General features: G+C 39.3%; 3 protein-coding genes across 8 annotated transcripts; 2 read left to right on the top strand and 1 right to left on the bottom strand.

The window, feature by feature from the left end:
• Positions 1–162: 162 nt before the first annotated feature.
• On the bottom strand, positions 163–24,057 carry LOC107221276 (NF-kappa-B essential modulator). Of its 4 annotated transcripts, XM_046741960.1 has the most exons (6): positions 23,841–24,057; positions 22,295–23,664; positions 21,673–21,732; positions 21,214–21,515; positions 13,947–13,951; positions 163–173 (listed from the first exon to the last, which is right to left on the bottom strand). In XM_046741960.1, coding segments are annotated over exons 2-6 (1,593 nt in total). In that variant the 5' UTR covers positions 23,519–23,664; positions 23,841–24,057; the 3' UTR covers positions 163–171. The 4 variants fall into 4 exon arrangements, 2 of the variants coding, with proteins under 2 accessions (XP_046597916.1, XP_046597915.1); XM_046741959.1 differs by lacking the exons at positions 163–173; positions 13,947–13,951 and adding an exon at positions 13,550–13,733 and having other exon boundaries at positions 22,295–23,531; XR_006904722.1 differs by lacking the exons at positions 163–173; positions 13,947–13,951; positions 23,841–24,057 and adding exons at positions 17,527–17,645; positions 17,779–17,834.
• Positions 3,935–15,107, top strand: LOC107221289. 2 transcript variants are annotated; one of them, XM_015660230.2, is made up of 5 exons: positions 3,935–5,057; positions 8,657–8,980; positions 10,786–11,016; positions 12,158–12,433; positions 13,452–15,107. In XM_015660230.2, the coding sequence occupies exons 1-5, from the start codon at positions 4,828–4,830 to the stop codon at positions 13,642–13,644; spliced, it is 1,254 nt and encodes a 417-aa protein (XP_015515716.1). In that variant the 5' UTR covers positions 3,935–4,827; the 3' UTR covers positions 13,645–15,107. The 2 variants fall into 2 exon arrangements, with proteins under 2 accessions (XP_015515716.1, XP_015515715.1); XM_015660229.2 differs by lacking the exon at positions 12,158–12,433 and having other exon boundaries at positions 3,936–5,057.
• On the top strand, positions 16,209–21,002 carry LOC107221275 (E3 ubiquitin-protein ligase RNF25). 2 transcript variants are annotated; one of them, XM_046741965.1, is made up of 6 exons: positions 16,209–16,382; positions 16,508–16,579; positions 16,771–17,011; positions 17,260–17,478; positions 17,564–17,875; positions 18,002–21,002. In XM_046741965.1, exons 1-6 carry the CDS (start codon positions 16,357–16,359, stop codon positions 18,158–18,160), a joined length of 1,029 nt encoding a protein of 342 aa, XP_046597921.1. In that variant the 5' UTR covers positions 16,209–16,356; the 3' UTR covers positions 18,161–21,002. The 2 variants fall into 2 exon arrangements, with proteins under 2 accessions (XP_046597921.1, XP_015515691.1); XM_015660205.2 differs by having other exon boundaries at positions 17,987–21,002.
• Positions 24,058–24,116: the final 59 nt, after the last annotated feature.

The raw sequence follows: 24,116 nt of genomic DNA, 5'->3' as shown, positions 1-24,116 counted from the left end.
AAGTGAAATTGCGCAAGTGGAATTCACGATTCGTTTTCCTGTACTCTTTTCCCAGCAGCTTTAGACACTCGTCGTATTGTGTATCCGAATTGCTTGAGGCTTCGGTTGCAGGAGGGTAGCTAAGGGAAACCCCCAGACGCGAGACCACTTTGGCTAACTCTTACGCTCTTCCTCTTCTTCCCTCCGCGCTTTCCCCCCTTTTGTGGTATTATTAAGCAATTATTACAATTACGAGAAACAATTATCTCGCGAAAAACGTCAAGTCGAGCGGCGGGGCTCTCGGCGAGAGGCTCTAGCAGCGGTGAAAAGGCCGAGATTGTACGGGTTGTATTGTAGCGCGCCAAGAGCTAGGTGGAAGAGTTGAACCTTCGCCGATTTTGCTTTTGGGGGGGGGGGGGGGGGGGGGGGGGGGGGGGGGGCAGCTTGGGCGGTCTAATATCATACCTATTTTTAGGTCTTTTTTTTTTATAAAGAATATGAAAATACTTATATACGCCATGCCGCCAGTTTGTTATTAATTTGAATGTAAAAATTCTCAAATGTTTTCAAAACTATAAACAACAGTGTCCTGAAAGTCAAATTTCTCCAAGTGTATTCATGTTCTTAAAAAAAAAAAAAAAAAAAAAACTGAAAAATAGGTATGATTTTAGAACGTCAAAGCACCTCCTCCCCCCAAAACCAAAATTGGATTGAAGTAAGTTCAGAAAGTATGGTGAAAAATGTCTCGGATTATCCGCAGTTTAATTCAAAGACCGCGAGATGTTAATTCTTTACCAAAAATGCGTACCGTGCATTTGACTCGTACGTATGGATTATGTATGAGACGTGTGTGGATATGCGTAATGTCCGACACATCGCAGATCTTCGAGAACAGAGGAGACAGTGTTCTCAATACTGCGGATAGTCGACTTCTATACAGCTTAACTTCTTTCAGGTTCCCAACGAATTCCAGGGATCAGAGAACCGAGGCGGCGGTCCGCCTTCGTCGAAGACGCGATTCTCCTGCACATCTTAAGGTACATGATGAACACACTGTCTGGGACATAGTCGCAGCCTCCTGCAAATTAAATCAGTCCCCAATTCGCTTTGTGCATGCTATGAACGAATGATATTAATATCAAGCTAAATATAAGCGTTTTCAGCACGGAAAGGCATAAGCGAAACTAAAAAGCTTGACACGCGTGCAGTAATTATAATAATAATAATAATAACAGGGCTCCGATTTCGCATAGTCAGACCTGCAGGCTGTGTAACATATACTTGTGAGGCTGAACGGCGCGTGCAGAAAGAAAACTCGAAAGTGCGGAATGAGTTTTTGCCATGTCCTAGTGTACGGTAATCATTGACGTCTTACGGCCCTTATACCTATTGCGATTAGACCTCGCCCGTTTGTTTTCAGCGAAGACCTTTCCACACGGATGCGACGCGGTGTTATACCTGCAACGGGCACTATAAGGACGTCGCGTCGCGTCAGAGGATCCGAATGAAAACCGAAAGGAATAAGGAATGCGGCGGCCTGGCTGGCTCCTCGTTTCGTCCCGGGAGAACCCGTAAGCCATAAAAATTAATTAGTCGAAGATAGGGAGAAACCGGGGGGTTGGAGTCCGGGCTGCACTGGAGGATCTCCGAACCCCGCAGGACGAGACGCCACGAGGTTCACGATGCAATGCTGGTGCATAAACCAACCGGGGAGCAAGGAGCTGTCAGTGATAGCTTCGAGATGATTGATATCTGCATCGCGGTGCGCCGCTACCAGCTAGGAAGTGTCGGGAAAAGGCCGGCCAGCCGACCAGCCCCGTAAGCCATTAGCCATGCAACCACATCTACACGTCGCTGTAACGATGAACCGTACTAGCCTGCAGGGCTGTGAGTACGATATCGTATGGTTGTGTACGTACGTGTAATATGCCCCTCGTAGATATCCTGAATGGAGAAGACTGGTCCCAGAAATGCCCACGCGAATTGGTATTAAAGAACTCACGCATCGTCAGGCAATGTTCCTTATTATACAACCTCGATGACGTCTCATAGATCAATGTAGTTCAAACTATCCGAACATAAAGCATTATTTTATACCGTTATTATATCATACCACGCTATGATAAAATATCTTGTATTCATGTTCCACGTTATGTGTATGTATATATAGGATAACCAATCAAGAATCGAGGGTATGTACTATACCAGGAGTATATGTATAATGTACGATATTCGATGACATTTTTATGGCTGCGGATTGTCGTTAGTTACTTCGATTCTATTAGATGAAAATATGTACCGCTTAAAGCTTCTATAATAACTATATATTAGTTCAAATCACCCGCAGAGAGTTGCAAAGATCGACCACGATAAACTTAAGTGTATTAGGAAATTGACGACTACTATATATATAGTGATTCTCAAGATCCTTCCCGAAACGGCTTTCTGTTACGGCATGCGGCTGTATCGATATTTTTCTTAGTGGTTCCTGCGGAGGGTTGAAAAACCGAATTGAAGAGTCAGGGTGTTAGCTACACAGGGTAGGCGACAACAGCGTCTTATACCTGCGCCTCTCAGAACTCTCTTATAAACACCGTCAACGCGATGAGGATCTCGAACGAATCCTTGCTTAGACGCGGCGTCTGCTCCCGGTTTCTTAATTCCAGCTGCGGACGCAGGGGATGAACGTCAAATAAAAATTCTCTTCTCAAAGTCTCGGTCTCCCTTTTTTGGGGTTAATAACTGCCTATAAACTGAATACCTCGTGATCTCTGTTGAACCGTTATACAAAAGATCCGTTCCAAGTCTCGCCCCCTGTATTCTTCGAAGCTATTTCTGGCAGTTTTTATAAAATTAATTTTTCCTCTGTTTATCACTAATTGAAACCTGCAGAACAATTACTTGCAGAAATATTACCTCTTCTTTTAAACATTTAAATCGAATTAGTTACGACACATCGATCGGGGGAAATTTATTTATATAATACGAAAATGTTATACGCGCTTTTCCACGTGTGTTTTCCATACACAAAGTACCCGTTTCTATGACGGTCGAGTTACTCTGCGAATGCGCACGCGCAGAGTACTGAAAACATCGCTATTAAGTCCTAGGAGTTGAAAGGTTGCCTGTTCTGTACTCCGCGCATGCGCTGTCGCGAACAAATCAGATATTACGCGACCCTAACCTCGATTTCGTGCTTCGTGACAAAACGCGCAACAGACTTTTGTTACATAAAGAATCGTGTGCAACAAGAAAGCAACGGTCTTTTGGCCTCGCGTATTTGCAATATTCATCTTCGGCTCACCTTACGACTCATATTGCAAACTTTCCCTCGTTCCAAAAAGACCGAGTTTGCCTTTTTATCACACAATATACTATTTTACCGATTTATCCCTAACTGCGACCTGCAGCACAATTGTTTACAAAAATATCACCCCTTCTTTTCAACATTTAAATCGAAATATCTATAACACATTGATCCGGTCAAATATGTTTTTTACAGCAAAGAAAAAAAAAAAGCAGAAAATTAAACGTAAAACGATCGCTTCTACGTATATCGCTAAACTCGTTTCGCACAACGCAACAGAATAATTCGCAAAAAGACGTATCGCGCGATCGGATACGGTTGGTCAGCCGGTATGATCTGAGGTAGGGGAAGGGATTTTCTGAATCGTGCGTAACGCGGTGATGGATATGCACGACACAGGGGGTAAAGGATGGAAGGAGGAGCGGAGGGGGTGAATTCACGAGCAAATGGAGCCGCGTAGCGGCCTGCTCCGTCTTTTTTCGCTCTCGCTCCGTACCTACGAAGAGGAGGAGACACGGAGGCCAAGCGGGCAGGCAGGCAAACAGGCAGGCATGATGCAGCTCAGCGCTATACGTACACTCGGTGGTTTTCGGCGGAGCGGGGATAGCGAGGACATCAGACGTATTTAAAGGAGGCCGCGTGCGAGGCGCTTCAGTTCTTGGACCGCCTGGCCCCCGGTGGAGTCCTTTCGCGAAACTCTCTCTTCCTCTCTCCTCATCTTTTTCCGACCACAAGACACCGGCGTACCAGCCTCATTCCCGAGTTCGCAATTTCGTCAATTATCATCACACGATAATCGTCCGTTATATCCCCATTCGTTACACACAACAATCTCGAAATCTTCTCGAAGAAAAAAAAAAAAAAAAAGGAAGATCGATTAACCATATAAAATTAATATAGAAATTTTTGCCGAAAAAGGAATCATTCGGTTACAGATTTGACGATATTTTTTTTCACTTTTTTTTCTTATTTTATCAAAATTCTTCCACCAACCGAAACGACTTACTGAAATTACAAAACATTTTCTATCGTCGTTGAAAATTCGATTTATATGATATATAGATATTGCGCCGGGAAATATGTCAGGTTCCATCGGTTATTAATCGGAAAATTATAACAAGCTAGTAAAATTATCGTTCCATTTTCACGGGGAAAGAATTATTTTGCTTACATTTATTCTAAACCTCGAATATACTTTCCGCGAGAATAATAGTGAAACAGTAAGTTAAACGTACACGCGATAATATTGTATTTCAAAAAACGTATCATATCTACAACAGAAGTTAGAACGTATGCTGATAACTTCGTGAAGAGATTGCCGTAACGCGATAACTTTTCGAAATTTTTTCCTCTACCTCAAGTCAAGCGTCACTTCAGTGTAACGGGAGGTGTTTACTCCGATTGATTATCTCATTACCCCGAGAAAGAAAGAGAAAGACGAGCGAATAATACGGAGTACAAGTAATAAAAAAAAAAAATCAACGCTAAAAAAATCAGACGTGAAACTTGGCGAGTTATTCGCGTAGCGACTATAAATTCCAATGGTGCCGGCATTCGGATTGTTTGTCTTACTGCTACCGCCCTTAATTGTTGGTGCGGGTGACTTCGACCTGCACCGCGGAATCGGAAGTACCGATCATTGGTTGCACGCTTCAAACGATTCGGCCACCCGGAGCGGCTTAATAATCAGCCGATTTCTCCCTGACGGAGAATTTGAACGGGTCAGCACGTGGCCCGGATTCTGTGCCAAAGAAACGTCCATCGATTGGGGGTACGTAAGACTCGATCTAAAACGAATACCGATACGTGTATATCATGTATAAGTAGAAAGATGGAGAACAAGGAAAGAGTTTAGTTTTCCTGAATGTCGAGCTGGAGCATCGATAACAGCAGTCTGCGGACACAGATATTAAACCAATAATTTTACGTAGAATTTATAGTCCGATTATATTTACCAGGGCATCCGATCACTCGAAAAAGAGCCGTAATTATCTGTCGCATAAGAATTACGATTAAAGCCTCGGTGAAAAAAACAAATTTTTACAGCGAACATGTCGAATATTGAATTATGTAACAGAACGTTAATTTCTGTTAAAACTATAAAATTAGTCAGATAGCTCGAGCCTTGATCTTATATCGTTCATATTTTTTTAGACTTAGGTTCACAGCGGAAAAAAATATTGAATATAAATGTTGTGTAATACGAAACTTGGAGAATTGTGAAAATAGGTGTTTTTAATGTTAGATAAAGTGAACCGTCGTTCGCTCTCCCGCGATGCATTTATCGCGAAAATATTACGAGAGTTCAGTCGTCCGCGACGAGGCTGAAACTAGTGGAAGGAGAGATTCGCTTATCAAGTTATACGGCACGTGGACGACACGTTTGACGCGTTTCACCGCGCAAGCTGCGCGCTTCTGAGCTTAAATCTTTGTTTATTATTCACTGCGCCGAGGGTGTGCAGTATGTTTACCTATCATCAGGAAGTCCGCATCTGCAGTATATATCTATATTCGAAGGAAGTAATTACCGCATGGGATTATTCTTTTTTTTTTTGAACCTTTATGGATTCTAATTGTATAATAAGTTCAAATGACCCGACAAGGGAGTAAAAGAATTTTCGAGCTAGTGTGCCAAGATTTCTTCACCCCTCAATTCGAAAGGAAAAAGTTCCAAATCTGCTCTGTACGTGTAAATATAATCTCTATAATTGATAGAACATAGACCGTTTCAGAGGGTAAAAGATACAGATGATTGTGTGAAACTATACACATGAGGGTAAGAATCTGCGAAGTGGCGAGGTAATTCAGTACAAAATAAAATAGTCTAAGGAGGCAAACTTGGTCTTTTCGAACCGAACGTAAGTTTGCGATATGAGTCGTAGATGAGACGAAGACGAATATTGAAAATATGCGAGGTGAAAAGACCGTTGCATTCTTGTTGCACACGATTCTTTATATAACAAGAGTATGTTACGCATTTCTTCACGAAGCACGAAATTGTGGTTAAAGTCGCGTAATGTCAGAGTTGCTCGCGACAACGCATGCGCGCGGTACGGAAAAGACCACTTTTATCTCCTAGGACTCAAAAGTAGTATTTTCAGTATTCCGCGCATGCGCATTCGCCGACTAACTCGACCGTCATAGAAACGGGTACTTTATGTACAGAAAATACGCATGGACAAGCGCGTAAAACATTCTCTCGTTATATAAAGTAAATTTCTTCAACTTTTTACCAACCCCTGCAGCGACGATATCGTTTCTAAGTTAATCCCGTCGACGCATTTACATCACTGCAAGATGGTCAGGTATAAGGTATACGATAGAAGTGCAAAATTGGATTCGAAAGCTAACAATATAAGCCGTTGCACCGTGAGGAGGCAGGTTTATACACGGGGATATAGAGTTAAATCGTAAGCCGAAAAGCGACAAGTTAAGTATAGGTATAGGTTGGGATTGGGATTGGGATTGGGATTGGGATCGGGGAAGAAGAAGGCGACGCGACGGTTCCCGGTGTTTCTCGGCTTCGGTCATCTGCCGGCACTCCCACGAGGATGCCATTGGATCTGACCACCGCGAAGCGTCACTTTGCACTTAGAACTACATACACGGCACTAAAATCCTTCTAGGGTGAACTAGTGAACACCGTCCCGTCGACCATGCGAGTCGCCGAAACACTATTCGCAAATCAGACGAATTTGTTTCCACCAAATCGCGCTGACGATGAAATCGAACGCATGGCAATTAGATGATTTTCGGAGCTTATTAATACGACAAGAGTGCCGAAATCGAAATTTCTGTGGATTTGCGTAAGCAGGCTTTTAAATTTGTTTTCAACTTTATAGATTATATTTTATCAACGCTCGATTTAACTCAATTTTTATCTTTACGGAGGGATTCTGTCGAAAAAACAAAAATTCTGTCGAAGTGCTGCGATCGTATACATGTTTTACATATGTATATGAAATTCCAAGAAAACAAGTAATTCAACGTGTATAATTATTTTATATGATCAAAAATCGTGTATGTATATCTATAGTTTGTTCAGTTGTAGCAAACAGAAGAATAAGCAGCAGTGATGATTCTTAAGTCGTTATTGGCGTTTCTCAAGTTCACGCGCACGCTCTTACGTCACTTTTGTCGTATAATAGTAAGCATAATAAACTATATGCGTATTATACAAGAAATCTATACGGTATAACAATCGTACAGCATAATGAGATAAACATCGACTGTGCACATCTTGCAACAGCTGATTGTCGACATAATAATATCTAGTCCATGCACGCCTATAATATATATCAGTAAGATTTATATTTATAGATCGGAGCGAGCGGTTTACCGCACCTTGCATGGTCGCAATTTCTATTATTATTCTTAAATACAGGCTCTAGTCGTCTGCGGAGCTCGTTTTAGCCGATCTGCGATGAATCGCACGTATTAACCGGAGTCAGACCCAACTTATATAGTTATATCTAATCTTTTCTTCGCCAACTCATTTTCTTTATTACTTTCGACTATACGAGGCATAACCTGATCATTGACCGTTGACTGTAGCGTATAAAACACGTATGTTTTGCAAAATTACGTACTACCCGCTTTTATCGCCGGCTGTGACATCTGTTTACGCTTTAACTGTATAGATTATCGTACAACTTGAGAAAATATACCAAGGGTCAAGAGCGAAGAACCGATCAGCTTGCAATTCTTACCCAAAATCGCGCGCTGTTATATTATAACGAAGAAAAATTAAGCGTCATTTATGTACTAAAAATCTACTCTAATATTTGTATATTTTGTTATATTTCTTACGATATGTGATGAAATAAATTTTCGAGTAAATAACCCAGCTAAATATTGGTGATAGTTCTTAGTTATAATATACCGCGCGGGTAATACGTGTCATATTCGATAAATCGACGGATCTTAATTCGTAAACACACACGGCAACACCGTGTATCTCATTCAGGACAATGTTTTGAACTTCGAACAGGTTTTTCCGAACCGCGCAACAGAAACTATACGGTGATGATGATGCGGTAAAACGTTCAAGTGTTCTTACAATAAACTTACGTATATAACCGAGAGTTCAAAAGTCTTCAGCGGTCTTTGAAAGCCTTTGGACTGCAGGGTGGTCCTGAGTAAACATTGCGGTATTTCGGTCTGCCCGAACCTTACAGGTCGCGGTACCTACAATTCTCACCCCAACATGCTTATAAATTTCAATGAATCGGTACGAATAGATGAGAAAAGAGTATAGAAACGACCGATTCACGATTACGCTTGCAATATTATTCAATTAAATGAATTAGAGACTTCTCTGTAGGCAAAGTAGATTCCTGATAAATTGGATACAATACCTTTTTCTTTCAGGGACATCGATGTAACGCTGCGCGAAGTATGGATCAAAAATGAAGGCCGTAAATTGCAGCTGATCTACGAAGGCGGCATCCTCAGCGATTGTTTCGACGTTGAGGCAGATCAAGACGCCGATGATGATCGTGAGTGCAGTGGCTCTTCGAGGCCAGAGATCGAAGACGAAGACGAGGATGAGGAAGAGAAAGGGGACGAGGCTGTGTTCCAAGTAACCGAGAAGAACATCGCCGACTGGTTCGTCTCGGCCGAGGATCTTCGCCGTCAGTGTTTCCGGGTTAAAACCAGAACGCGGAATCAAGTTATGGCGCGGCACGGACAATCGTGAGTTACCCAGGTGCAAGAGACGAGCTTTCACGCACCAGCGAAATGTCCTTTCTCTCTTGTACCCCCTTAATTCCACCTGTAACATTATACACACATACATTTAGCCACACGCTTGAATTATTACATACCCTGTACATCCACCCGCTGTTTTTTCATTCTGCTTTTCGTGATACTAACCTTATTTCATTTGCTATTGATTGAATCGATTATACTGGAAATTTATATAAATTGCATGGAGCATGCCTTGTATATTATATTTATGATTTGTATTTTAGATACCATATGCCTACATACTGATACAGTATAAGCACTGCCTGATTCTGATCTCCGATTATTACATTTTTCCTTATAGTTTATTGTACAGAACGATTGATGCTATCGACTGTTCAAAAATTGATATTATATTATGCATGTGTAACGCGTCCATAGATAGTTCATACCTATATGCATATGTATTATGCGTGTGTATGCACAGACTTTTTCTTTTTATCTACATATATCGAGATCCCGTTCTATATGTATAACAATAATGAGGATTGAAAAAACGCGGCATTTGTTAGCGGTGGAACTATTTACCTCAGTACGTTCTAGTGGGGTTTGATTTTTCCTAACTTTGACAAATGATAATATTATAGTAGAATAATTACATAAAAGATAAAATACGGTCAAATAGCGTAGAACGACTAACGATAAGCTGATAGTAATTATGACAACGCGTTGCATAGATAATATTAGACATGATAGGTACGTACGTTGTATATGCTGACGTGCATCGACATGCAATCCAGTATAAATCTAACCATCACAGTCGACATTTGCATTCCTTGAATCGAAGGCCGATTTAGCGAGCTTTAAATGAGGGCAGGCAGGCAGGCAATGGTGTGGGACTATATCTACGACCAAGTAAAGAATAAGAAAAGGAATCAGGCGGTGCGAGTGCGGCAGACGATGAAAATTATTTTAAATACGCTGGTATTTCGGTAATTTGGGGTGAAAAAAAAAAACTAACCAGTTTTGCATAATTGTATAATCGTAGCATATAACATTACTGACTAACCGCACGTGCGTTACGCAGATTTTCTAACCTTGTGGAAAATTAACCGCAGTCAAAGTTCGTGTAACTCATTACATACAATATGAGAGGAGGTATTTTGTCTTTTGTATTATCTTTCATCCCTGCGTTTTTTTTTTTCTTCTTCAATTGAAACTAGCTCGTATAATCGATGATATCCTTAATTGCGTGAGGTATAAAACACTTGTCGTATTGAAAAATTGTGATTCCGTATACGACAGAAATAAATGTACAAGGTTTTACATCGACGACGGATCGCCTGTACAGCTCTGTATTATACCGGTACAGCAGGTATAATATACCTAAAAACTATAGAAAGGCGATCTCCGGAGATTACGAGTTTTACGTGATAGTAATTCCGAAAGAGCTGTAGTATCCATGCTTCGAACGGTGTAATAAAACACTTAAACGTTGTCCTATAGTAAAAGTCCCCCGTGTCCATTCTCATAAAAAGATACCCCCTCTCAAACTCTCCTCACGCAGCTTAAGTACATATATGGGTGACGACGATGTTATACCCGCACCAAAAAATTGTCGGTTTAACGAACTTTTTTTGTTACAGGTATACAATTATATATACCTGTACATAAGATTGTTCAATACATATTGGGTTTAACGTTCGTTTTATCCTCGTATTCGGTTGCAGTAAAATGCAGAGATGTCAATTTCTCGTGTGAATCCGGACAAGCGATAAGATCGATTTAAGTTCTCGTCGTTTTGGCTTACGCAGGATCAGAGTTAGGAGAGGAATGTTCCAAGCCCTGATGATGGCTCCGGGGACGAAATGGTGCGGACCGACGCAGCTAGCATCGCGTTATAACGAGCTCGGGGCTTTCGATCAGTTGGACAGATGCTGTCGTCGCCACGATCATTGTCACAGGGCGATTCCTCCGATGACCCAACGCTACGATTATTACAATTCCATGCCGTTCACTCTCAGTCACTGCGGATGCGACCAAAGGTAAACAGTAACAAAAAAAGAAGAAGAAGAGGAATATAGCAAACATCGGAGAAAGTTATAGGAACCAGACCATCCATGCAGTGATATTATATCGATATGATGTCCAGTCGTTTTCAAATTCTATACATAGATACCTCTAGAGAATTGAGGAAGAATATTTAACAATAACGATGGGATATAAATGTCGCATACTTATCGGTATGAAAGAGGAAACGGGTGTTACTGTATGCGCATGATGTATGTCGAGACCAAAGCCCTGCCACACCACCGATGCCGTCGTTGACGTCGCCGTTGCATAATCGCCATCGCCGCCGGTATCTCGATAGCTTCCTTGACCCTCGTCCTCCTTTCCCACCAGGTTCACGATAACGTGTCAAAAATTCGCCTGCAAAATGAAAAGTGAAAGCATCTATCAGATAAAGATGACGGTAAAAAGAAAGAAAGAAAGAAAGAAAAACAGCACACCCCGATATCTAGTTTCTGCGTATTGTTAAAGGCATGTTTTATAATAGACGCAGTCATACCACCACGACGCGGTGTACCTTTATAAGGTATAATACCTATACACACAACAATGCCATGCCATGCGTACGTCGTTGAACGAGATGAATCGAACGACGCAGAAACCCTTATATTATATCAAGTGTATAGGTAGATTGACATGTAACGTTATCCTAAAGCGAGGATAAGAAAGCGGAGTAAAAAGCACCGATGCAGCGATCAAGCGTCAACGGGGACGCCGCTGCAAGCTTGTTTACGTAAACGTCAAGATCGATAACCGACGTGAAGTGTAAAAATTGATTGATAATTCTCCGCACGAAGCTTGTAATATATCATAGGTATATTATATGGGTATTTGTTAAATGTGATAGAAAAATTTCGCTTTACCCTGTAGCTGCAGCAGCTGATACAATTGATTAAAATTCGTATCAACACAGCTACATTTCGGCACCTCGAGTTCTCCCTCTGTCTGCATCCCAATACGTAGTATACGTAGATAACGAATATCGTTCAGTGTGTAAATCCCAAATCTGTAAATCATATATTGTAGATAGAATTGCGTATTAGAAGAATCAGGTGGTTACGATCATAACAGGGTGAAAATGTCCGGTTTTGCGTTGGTTGTTTGTCTGCACCGCAGGAGATACGATGACGGGGACGAGTCTAATAGACGGAGGCGAAGAAGACGAGGACGCCACCGGGGAAAACGCGACCTCCTTATCATACCCGGGACGCAGTGGTGCGGTCGGGGTCACAGAGCGACCAAGTACACCAATCTCGGTGGTTTCGGCTCGGCAGACGCGTGCTGCCGGCGCCATGACACCACCTGCCCGTTCTTCATACCCGCCTTTCAAACGAAATACGACCTCTTCAACTGGGGAATTTCTACCCTCATGCATTGTGCCTGCGACGAGCGGTAAGCTCTCGCCGAACGGAGCGCGATTATCTTTCAAATACCACGCACCGCGACAAGTGTCCCGGTTAATTGCGGTAAAGTATAGGAAATGAAGTGGGGAGGTTGGGGTGAGTGGGGGGCACGAGCAAGAGGATCAAGCGCGTAACGATCATGCGATTGATAGCTAAAGAAAAATTATGTGGTACCGATTTCAAGAGTTTCTCAGTTTTTGAATCTAACGAGCGGATAATTATATTGTTACTTCAATACGCACAGTATTTATTATACCTATACATACATGTGAATAAACCTATACGTTTGTCAATAAACAATCTTAGCCACTTTATCTAAGGATATCTGTATTGATATTCCAAAGACTGCGGTCGCGTTGTACACCTTATCTGTGTTATTATGTATTCGGGTTCTAAAATATACGCGGGCCAAAGTCAATAGAAAACAGAATCACGGGAAAACAGTTCGTTCTAATTTATCGCCAGAGGATCGCGTCGGAACTCTGTTTAAGAAAATTATGCTTCTCGCAATTTATTCTTACTTTCTAACAACGGCGATCGGTTAAGACTTAGAAACAATCGTGTGTACACAAAGTTTGCGTGGAGCAAAATGTTATGGCACAACGTGTGACGATATATACCGTAGTTATTATGCTTGTACAATATCTATACAGAGCACATGTGTGTAGCTTTAAAATTCAGGTTTACACCTGAGTAGTTATAATTACTGCGAGAAAATTAAGTTCACACGAATCTAATTTTCATTAAAGTTATAAATTATATTATTATTTATATTATATGCAATTTTCAGGCTTCATAATGTCTCATCTAACTGCGAAAATGTAATACCTATCTATTCTGTACAGATATTTTATTTTAAAACTGGCAAAAACGCGTGGTAGGGAATGGATACGAGGGGTATTGTATATAATATATGTATATCATACCTATGTATACGCCCATATTAATCTTACGTACGTTACCTTATACTCAACTGTTTTTCTTTTCTTAAATTTTCCTACTTTCAGTTTTCGAACGTGTCTGAAGATGGCCGGAACGTCGTCGGCGAACTTCGTTGGGAAATTGTTCTTCAACGTTGTACAGACAAAGTGTTTTGTTCTGAAGCCGCAAAAAGCCTGCCAGCGAAGATCGTGGTGGGGGAAATGCGAGGCTTACGAGTACCGGAAACAGGCGCATCTCAGGGACAACGTGCCGTACTGACGACGCGACACCAGCTTATAATGACTTTGCATGGAAATTCCATAATTCGTCAACGAATTACACGCGAATTACACGTCACGGTTCCAATTCTGAAAACAGAGAAAAGAAAAGAAGAATAAACAAATTATTTCGTATTCAATTAGCTATATATGACACAGTGTAATAATATATACCTATATAATATATGTATATATATATATATTATATATACATGTTTGTGTGTTAAAATATTTCTGATTCCAAAGTCTCTCGGCTGCGATTAACTTTATTATCTAATCAATTGCAACTGCTATAACTTAAACATCTCCTAAAGATTTTCAAATGTTTCAAAAACTTAGATCCTTTTCACTACTTCCGACCGTTTCGTACGGCTATGTTTAGAGTAAGAAGTACTTATAGCGGTAAAATTGTGGACACTTTATAATTCCAATATATAATGCAACCCTATACTTTGCAACGGAGATATTAATTGTTAATATCTCGAGAGTTGGAGACACAAAGCAACCTTAATTTTTTACTTAAAAGAATTCTTTTTCTTTACGTAACAAAAGAAAAAGTTGCTATACCTATGGTGATATTATTTAGCAGCGAACATATATTCGCGATACTTGAATGAGTTATTTAAAAAATTCTGTATAACCGAATATTAGAAACGCATCAAAATAATTGACTAATCTGTTTACTTTTCCTCTGAAACATAATTCAGACAGATGTCTGTAGCGTCCACTACACTTCGGCCGTATTGTAATATTCTCGATCGAAATTCACAATGACAATAAATTCACTACGGAACGACAATAATAACATGGTACCTATACATCTAGGCATACGTATGATATACATACAATAATGTATAACTATAACGGTGTAGTCAGTGTGAGTAGGACCAATTTTAGTCGAATTATAATGAATAAATTGAAGTATGTTAAGAAAATTACTGCATTATGCATTGTGGGGTAAAAAACAGAGTGTAATGGGTACGCGCATATGCATGTGATAAACTTCCATAAAGAGATCCACGTGATTAGTATACGTTTTATATAATATGAAAAAGCATAAAGTAAATTTTTCAGCAGTGATAAAAATTTCGTCGAAATAAGTATAGAATCGAGAGAGTCTATTACAACTATAGTTTATAATAACTTAATTTATGAATTAATATGATGTAATTATTCGTGTATCGATGGATTTTGCGGCACGATCTTCCGTTCGCGCTACTCAGATGTAGAATTATTACATGTACGTACCAATAGAGATTAGAATAGTGAAAATGTAACGATTTTTCGCAAGGAGCGAACGCGTTATGTTATTATATAAAAACATTGTAGTTTCGATGATATTCTTTCTGTCTCTGCATTATTGTAAATATGTATGATAAAGAAGAGAATTATTAATGAATGATACGCGATATGGGCACAGACGGCTTAATTTATTATGCGAATAAAAAGACAATTGAATACTCATTAGCATCGTTTTTATTTTACCCTGCAATGTTCCATAAACGCCTCCTGGAAACAATGTCGCCGGTTTTATGAGAAGCAACCACTGTTGCCGTTGGATTCTTTTCAATGAAAGTTATAATACGCAACGTGTGAAAATATGCGTCCAATCCTGTGGCTGTTCAGAAACGTCATTATTACGATTATTTCAGATATTACGAATGATTCGTGGATTTATGTGGTAAGCAGTTCATCTATCTTAAAGTCGATGTAAAATATAATTGAATATACTGTGATTGACAAAAATATTGACAAGACTGTGGATGCAATGAACAAAAATATATATTCCAAAATAACTTACCAACGAAGTATGTGTGTAAATCATGGTAGCGAGTATCAATATTGTGGGATGAATCCCGTCTGATCCGTGCTTCTGTTACACTGATGAACGATCTTACTCCACGATGAGATGAAAAAATTCTGTATCAAGTTATGGCTATCATTTATTCGATATGCAATTGTTTTTCGTCAACCTTGAGTTAAAAAATTTGATCTACGGAAGATTTTTAACGATAGCCCGCGCGAGTTCACAGCGCACTGTCAGTGTTGCCAACCGTCCTCTAGTCCCAAAAATTTCGTTCCATGTTTCGGACGGAATTCGGTAGAAACTTGCAGCTACTGAATTGATTCCTTCTCAAAAATATTAGCTCGACCCGAGTCAACCTCATAATAGCGTTATAATCGTAGTATTATTCATTTCTCATTCTACAAGATGTTCGCTTGCAAATGTTGGGATGTAATTCACGTCCCTAGAATCTCTGAATCCTGACATCACGAACTCAACACCCGCGCTTTTATTATTCTACATTTTATTTTTATTTTTCCCAGCGCGTGAAAATTGAAGTTTCATTGGCTAAAATTATTTTCATCTTGTGTTTCTATCACGTTTCGACATTCGCGACTGTTGTAAGAATTATATTGAAAAACATTTAACGGTGAAATTATCGCGGATGCTCTGCTTTTTTTCTTTTTTAAATAACACGTATCGAATGCAGGTTCGGTATCTGTCTTCCAATGATAAAAAAAAATACCCCAGTCTTTAACTGGCAGACCTGTAAATGTAGCAGAAGCTGCCGAACAAGGCAAATCTGTAAAGCAAACGCTTTACGTCGGAACGGCCGACTAATTTGTCGAGGAGACAAAATATATTAAATATAACAAATAGCAGATAATACCTTTGTCAAATTGTTACTCGCATTTATCAGTACTAATAATGGCTGATCCTGGCATAGACGAAAGGTAATTCGCAATGATACTGAGCCCAATACGTGGTGACAATTTTCTCGAATGTGTCAAACTGTCACTATCAATATAAATTTTTCTACATTTAATTATATTTCTTGATATTGCTCTTGTTTATACAGGGTGACCGATGAGATCGAAGCTCTCAAAGCTATTCTTCTAGATCACGAATTACACATCAAAGAAAACCGAAGGTTCGCAGATTTAAATCTTTTCTTTCCATGGATCGAATATTTCGAGTTACTACGATACTATTTTGCAAACACATACTACGGATATATGTGGAGATGCATGTTAAGAAATCACAAAAAATATTAACAGTATTTCAGAAGTGTCGAGCTTCAATATTTTTTCGCTTACCAAGTACGGTATCTGGTTGTTTCAGAGGCGAACCGGAATGCATTGAGACCATAGTATTTCCATCAACTGGAGAAGACTCTCAGTCTCAGTACGTTTGTGTGAGATTAGTTGTGGATCTGCTACCTGGCTACCCAGATGTTTCGCCAAGGGTTACACTCCGTAATCCAAGAGGATTGCATGAAGACACCGTTCGTCTCATACAAGCGGATGCAGAAGCTAAGTGTCAAGATTTTGTTGGTCAGCCAGTTATGTTCGAGTTGATTGAGGTAAGCTGAGAAAGACTCTGATCCCTCGTTAAAATGAATGATGTTCGCAATGTTTAGTGGTAATTTTTGGTACTGGTGAAAAAAAATAAAATAAAAATAGTGTACACATGATTTCAATATTTGTGTAATCAGTATTGAATTTGATCGATATAGTTATTGGGACCCGGATGTGGCGGAAAACAATCTGTTTCTATATCTCGGTCTAATCATTGACAATTACATTCACAAGGAAATTTAATTAATTACAGCTAGTACGGGAACATCTCACTTGTAGCAACTTGCCCTCTGGCCAATGCGCTGTTTGCCTCTATGGATTCAGAGAGGGTGATGAATTCACTAAAACCGAATGCTATCATCATTTTCACTCGCATTGCCTCGCAGCCCACGTAGCTGCTGCTGAACGGCATTATAGAGAGGAGCAGGAAAAAGTGCCGCTATGGCAACAAGATCCTAAAAACAAGTTCCAAGTAGGTTTCCAATGTACATTTCAGAGTTGACAAATCAATGGTACTTGCTTGTTGTGCAAAACTTCTTATTTTTCAATGATCGTAGGCAATCTGTCCCGTATGCCGCGAAGTGATTAAATGCGATGTTGAAAATCTAAGCCTTGCTCCACCGCCGTTTGAAGTTGAAACTGCAAAAGATTTTGCAGTTACTGCAGAACTGAGGGAACTGCAACATGAAATGGCTGCCTTATTTTTACATCAGCAGCAGAGGGGAGGAATAATAGATCTTGAAGCTGAGGGAGTTAAAATGCTTTTACGAACCGAAGAGGAGTCTACTGGTACTGTGGAAGAGCCCAGTCCTTCTGGGACGAGTTTAACTGCAATACAAAATCAAGAAGAACCAGTGGTGACTCAGGTGGTAAGCTAAATGTTGAAATATGTTTTCTATAATTCTTGAAAAACAAAAGCACGACAATAAAGTTTGCAGATAATGCATGGCGAATTTTATTCGGATTTAATGTTTGATTAGCAACACCCTCAGCAGTTCGGGACGCAGCATAAACCAAATCAATATCAGCCACGGCAATCGCAACAAAATCATCAGAGACACAATAATCATGGTCATCGAAACCGGGGACGTGGTCGTCCTAATTATCGACGCCACTTTGACAGAGTACGGCAACCAGAGACGACTCCCAGATGACAATGGGTTCGCGACAATCTCAGCACTGCCTGGCATCTCTCGTCATTAAATTTACACAATACAATTAGCATTATTAGCGTAATACTCGACGTTACTAGCTGTGGCTGTCACATTTTCAATCGTCTTTGTGTAATTAAATTATAGGTAACGGTGTCCTTAGCAGCTCTCCCATTGTAACGGTATATAAAGTGGGATGCATTTGAAACTTTTGGATACGGTCTACGATCACAGTAATTTTGAATTGTACAGTCAATGTTACAACCCAATTTACCGCCAGCATGAATTTGTAAACTTTCATACGAAAGGAACTAAGTAATTCATTCAGACTCATTTACATCTCATTAATTGCAGACAGTGTGTTCAAGATTTACGTTTTGAACAGTTTAATGTGATAATTAAAACGGCCAGGAAGTAAGTTTAGCACTTGTAATAACTTTTGGGTGTTGTTTTCAAATTATTAAAATGATGTTAAACTTGCTTTACAGGTATTCTTCCAAAAAGTTGTGAGTAGCGGTACTTTCCCAAGTTTTGAAACACTTACTATATTTTTATTCCATGCAATTTTTTTGACCCATTTGTTTGTCTTACTGGTTTCTAATATCCCAATCGATACGCAATATCTAGTCAAACTTTGTGTGAGATTTTAGAAAAATGGCGGCAACGCATAACGTGATTTTTCGAACGATTATCTTATAGCTATGCAAGGCTTCTGATGGACATCAATAAAGAAGCAGGCAGTACTTTTATAAAGGTATTGAATGTAATCAATCAAGGCGACTCGAGCTTAAGATGTGAGTGGAAAGTAAAAATGTTCCGAATTGTTAGACTTTAATAAAAATTACTCCCATGTTATATGCCGTATAATAAATGTTGTCAAAATATACATATATACCTATATGTGTGTCTATATATATATATGTATATACAGAATGACCCAGGGGCTATCGCCCCATAAGCTATCAGTGTCTCCATCATGAAAATCCACAACTGAAACGTTTCTTATTTCTGATGGGAAATTTTTCGTTTGCAAATTACAGCCGTATGAAGTTGCCTAATTCCGTTGCATCTGATAGAATAGAAGAACCCGCTGGCGGATTGTCATTTGAGTATCATGTGCTTGACAACTGTTCTAAGCCATAAGATACTACCAGATTGGTAAATTTCAAACAGTTGTAACTCGCAAACTACGAATTTCCTGTTGGAATTAAAAAACGTTACTGTCGCAGATATTCGGGAGTAATACATCGGTAGCTTATGTGGCGATAGTCCTGGGTCACCCTGGATGTATAATATATATGTATATATATATTTATTACAGTGATCTTTGTTTTTAGGTGCGAAAAATTTTCATTGGACCCTCCCCCAGATCTGTTCCTAATCATCAAAAAAAAAACAACTATGTCAAGTTTCAAGCCGTTACGTCAACTGGAACACACGGCGCAAAGCTCCAAACGTTTTAATTGGCAAATACACGTTTTTATAACCACTTACTTTATCTTTTATAAATTTTGGTAAAAATCCTAAATATTTCAAAATATTATAAAAGCTTTTTAACAACAATTTACTTACATATAAGCTTAATAGCATCATTTTTATTAAGCTTACAAACAATAACTATCAAAATTTTCATGGTCTTTTCCTATCATTATAAGTAACAATTCTGCCAAGTCTCAAATACTTCCTTCAATTTATACCAGTCATAGAAATCGAACCAACTGGTTATAAAGAAATGTTTTTTTTATTTATAACGTTTCGAGCTTTCAGGCATGTGTTTCAGTTGACGTAGCGGCTTAAAAATTGACAAAGATTTTGTTTTAAAGATTTGAAATACATCTGGGGCCCGGTCTAATGAAAATTTTTCCACCCTCCAAATAGGAACCACCCAAATATACATATATATATATAATGACAGAGACACTTGTCGCATCATTCCAGTCAACCATTAATCGTACTAAATAGTGACGTTAAATACGTAAATGAATAATGAACTGTATTTAAACGTGAATTGAAATTGAATTGTAAGCGCTTATCTACGTTTGCTGAACATTGCACAATAGTTATAACTGGAGTTTAATCAGTACTGCATTCGCTATTGATAGTAATAAATTGCACATGTAGCTCCACACTAAATTGTGAATTTGGAATTTACAAAAACAAAAACTGAATTATTTCTGAACTATCTTGGCACTCAGTGATGTAAAAATTAAAATATCATTATCACAGAAATTTTTCAGCCGTATTAATGATGCACAAAGTGGATATTTAAAGACTTTTGATGCTCTTAACGTACTCCAATCACTGTTTGAGTTCTCAGGTGACTAGATGCATAGATCACCATCGTTAACTATTGTTTAAATGTTGCGTACATAGCACACGTATGAAACAGGATTTACGTTTATTTTACAGTACCGGCAAAAAATAAGATATAAGTGTTAACAACTTTTGCATTGTTGACAAAGAGTTTGCAGCACAGCTTTGTTTCAAGTGTATGATTTCAATGCAACACAGTTTATGATGTTCTTATTTTATACCATAAGGTCTCATCAAAACTCATCATTGTAACATATGTCGAAATTTGTAATCTGTATATCAGTTTATCGATATTAGAAGGTAGACAATGACAGTTGTACGCAAATTCGGTCTTGTTATTAATTGTGTTACTTATTCTTAGAACTTTTTTTTATCAGTAACCAACATACTGATATTCAAGCCAAAGTCTTGAAAAATAATAATTAAGAGTTGGTATTGCTGAACAGTTTTGAACCTTGATAATATTATGCACTTGTTTATACATACGTATATTTATGATTAGGAACTAGAAAAACTTCAGAGAATATTAAAAAGAAAAAAAAAAAAAAAAAAATTATCTTTACACGGCAATTTTGCATAGATCTTTTGGCGATTTTCATTCAACTATACAGAACAATGGCAGTTATATCAGAAAATGTCAGATTATTATAAATCAACATCTGTATTTCATAAATATATCATTTAATATATTAATTTCATATGATTTCTTTACTTTCTCTTTATATTTACATCACGCTACTGACCTAGCACTGTTTGTAGGTGAATCTGAGGACATTTGCCCGGAGTTCAAGAATCGTGCACGATGTCCTAGATCAAGGGTTTCAAGCTTTTTATGCAGTTCTTCCAGTCCTGCCTGTACAGGAACCAGTAAATTTTTACCACTAGCCAAAACCTGTGTTACACTATGCATTAATTCGGCATTTAGAGGAACTGGGGAAGGAATTTCCGTAGTTATATTTTGATAAAATCCGTCTCCATATCCCTCGTCAATACTTTCTTCCAACTTATTCGCCATTGAAATTAATTTCAGTCGATCGTTCAGCTCCTGGAAATTAGATAACCAAGTTTTTAAAGTGTTTGAAGAAAATGTACAAAATTATTATGACACAATAAGTGATGGAGAAATCAATATTATTTTATCGATATATCAAATATCTTTTAACAGTCTATAATTAAGACTAGGACAAGATCTGGGAATTCACCTTATTTCTCTCAAGAGCCCGCTTGAGACATTCCTGTAAAGAGGAGTCTGTTTCAATCCTCTGAAATAACCACATCATTTTCATTAGTGCTAATATTTCGTTGATTTCTTAATCAAAGCAGTGCAGTATAGATAACACGGAATTGAAATTAGTTTTCAAAGTTGGTGATCAAATATACTAAACTCTGATTCTGGCATTTCGCTTGTTATTCCAATTGTAGCCGCCAATTTCCGTCCCTAGGTTTAGTTTTACAGACGTATAACATGCTACGCTTAAAAATGAGCTTTTCAGTAATTGCAAAGAAAAATAGTAAGGACGATAGGCGGTTCTTTGAAATTGCATACCCTATGTGATTGAGCGTATCAGGTGTTGAGTGTAGATGACAGGAAAGTACCTTGTGTTCAAAAATATAGAACTGGCAAACTGGATTGAAAATGAGGATGAAGAATTTCTCTTGGTATTGCTAGCATGTGAATGAAATGTAGCTGAAGCAATGGACCAAAATTACTGCAATGAATGTAAAAATTAGAACAATAACATACGAATATAAATGTAGGTGAGTGATGAAATATTAGGTAAAAAATGAAGAAAAAAATATATAATTATTCAAATGCCAGCTTACCGCTTGAAACAATTGCTTTCTGCTGTCTTCTCTGTTAACTTGCTCCTCCAAATATCTGATCTTCCGTTTGGCATCTCTCAGCTTCTTGAACAGAGCACTATTAGCAGCAAATGAACGAGACCTTAAGGTCTTGTTCTCATTTTTAATTTCCTGAATCACAGCGGCCTTAGACTCCAACTCGATGTTTCTTGTTTTAATCAGTTTGTGTTGAGCAATCATTTTGTTAAGTTGAGATTTCAGTTGGACTATCGCCTGTTCAACTTGGCCATGTTCCTGTTTGGAGTTCAAGAGCGTCGACTCAAGGACATCCTTCTCAGACTTAACTTTATTGAGTTCAATCTGCACGGCGTTGAGTCGACTCTTGGCCTCATTTTTTTCCATCTCGCACTTCTCCATGTTTATCCCCATACTGGATATCAACTCTCTGTACTTGGCTAGTGCACTTTCCAGTGAGTTTTTCTGAACCTCTACGCTGAGGAGGCGTTGCTCCATTGCTTTAAGCTCAACTCTCGTGTCCCTAAGCTCGTCCTCGGTTGATTCCAATTTGGTTGACAAATCGGGCGACAGGCGAGTCTGGGGGTCCTTGAGTGGCATAGCCGCTGCTTGACCTAGTGTAAGTTTTGCCCTGAGCTGTTCTATTTCTTCCTTCAACTCCTGGCGCTCTTTTCTCAACTTTTTACTCAGTACGATGTATTCGTCATTGGCCTGCTTGCACCTGGCAGTCAGAGCCAAGGTCACTTCGTGCTTCTCCTTCACCAGTCGTTGATAAGTATCAACTTCGACCTGAAGGCCCCTCTTGCTGGCCTGCAACTCGTGGATCTGTGCCTGATACCACTGCTTCAAATTCTCAGCAGCTAGCACCTGCCTCTTGGCATTCTTCAACTCATTGTCGAGCGTAAGCCTTTCCTGGAGCGAAGCCTGGGCCTCGATGTACAGCTCGGTGATCTTGTCCTTCAGCGACTGGTTTCCCACGACTCTTCCATTCAATTCGACCTGAGAATTTTCAAGGTCTACTCTTAACCTCTCGTTTTCAACTTCGAGGGCCGCCAGGCGCTTTGATAATTCCGCACTCGACACGTCCGGGGTGGAGACGTGCCTTAGTCGAAATTCGTCCGTTATCAAGTGCAGCGAATCTGTCGAGGTCACAGAGTCGAGCTCGTACCTTGAGGAGTTATCGGAAAAGCTGTCCATTCTTAAATCTCGGCAAACTCGGTGCTCGTTCATCACTGATCAATTTCTATAACAGACCGATTTGCGATCACCTGCCATTTTTTGCTCAATTCGCAAATTTTACATACGGTTCCGGCTAACTTTGCTTGGTTGGTTTGCCTCTTTCGTTTACAAAACACTGTGGTAACAAATCTCTGGCACTATTCTTAGAACAGAAACGAATTTCCTGGAGTCAGCGCCACTTACCTTACCGTGGTTGCAATCAGTACTAGAGAAGCTAAAAGGGACTTGGTAGCGGGAAATTCGAATTTAGAGTAGGGAATACTTTTTTACGTATTATAAAATTATTACTAAAAGACGGGTACATAATACGTACGTCGCTAATTTCGCTAAATCTCGAGTGTTGAGCTTTTTCATTTTTGGGTAACCTATATCGCACAGATGTTACGTCGGAACGATTTAAAACACAGCACTTTACTTTTCTAGGCATATTAGCTAACAAACACTTCAAAACACTTTTTATGTAAGAGCTAACAGAACGAACGCCTTCAATCAACAGGTAGTGTCAAATGTACCAAAATGTAACATGGCAGCGGCGTCACCAGTTGCACCAGTGTACTGCGAATCTTTAGACCTGCGAATTGGCTGCGAC

Source organism: Neodiprion lecontei, chromosome 5, assembly GCF_021901455.1.
Source record: "Neodiprion lecontei isolate iyNeoLeco1 chromosome 5, iyNeoLeco1.1, whole genome shotgun sequence".
In the NCBI taxonomy this organism is placed as follows: domain Eukaryota; kingdom Metazoa; phylum Arthropoda; class Insecta; order Hymenoptera; family Diprionidae; genus Neodiprion; species Neodiprion lecontei.
Note: the sequence above shows the minus strand (reverse complement) of the source record. Positions and strands in the feature narration are given on the sequence as shown.

Bases quoted from the DNA above. Each gene is read 5' to 3' on its own strand.
- LOC107221275 (XM_015660205.2), top strand. From the start codon at position 16,357: ATGGCTGATCCTGGCATAGACGAAAG. The intron at 16,383-16,507 runs GTAATTCGCAAT...TTGTTTATACAG, and splicing joins GATCCTGGCATAGACGAAAG to GGTGACCGATGAGATCGAAG. The intron at 16,580-16,770 runs GTTCGCAGATTT...TGGTTGTTTCAG, and splicing joins CACATCAAAGAAAACCGAAG to AGGCGAACCGGAATGCATTG.
- LOC107221289 (XM_015660230.2), top strand. From the start codon at position 4,828: ATGGTGCCGGCATTCGGATTGTTTGTCTTACTGCTACCGCCCTTAATT. The intron at 5,058-8,656 runs GTACGTAAGACT...TTTTTCTTTCAG, and splicing joins GAAACGTCCATCGATTGGGG to GGACATCGATGTAACGCTGC. The intron at 12,434-13,451 runs GTAAGCTCTCGC...TCCTACTTTCAG, and splicing joins CATTGTGCCTGCGACGAGCG to TTTTCGAACGTGTCTGAAGA.
- LOC107221276 (XM_046741959.1), bottom strand. From the start codon at position 23,518: ATGAACGAGCACCGAGTTTGCCGAGATTTAAGAATGGACAGCTTTTCC. The intron at 21,733-22,294 runs GTAAGCTGGCAT...TGGTTATTTCAG, and splicing joins GAAAGCAATTGTTTCAAGCG to AGGATTGAAACAGACTCCTC. The intron at 13,734-21,213 runs GTCAGTAGCGTG...CTCTGTTTTCAG, and splicing joins TCACCTACAAACAGTGCTAG to AATTGGAACCGTGACGTGTA.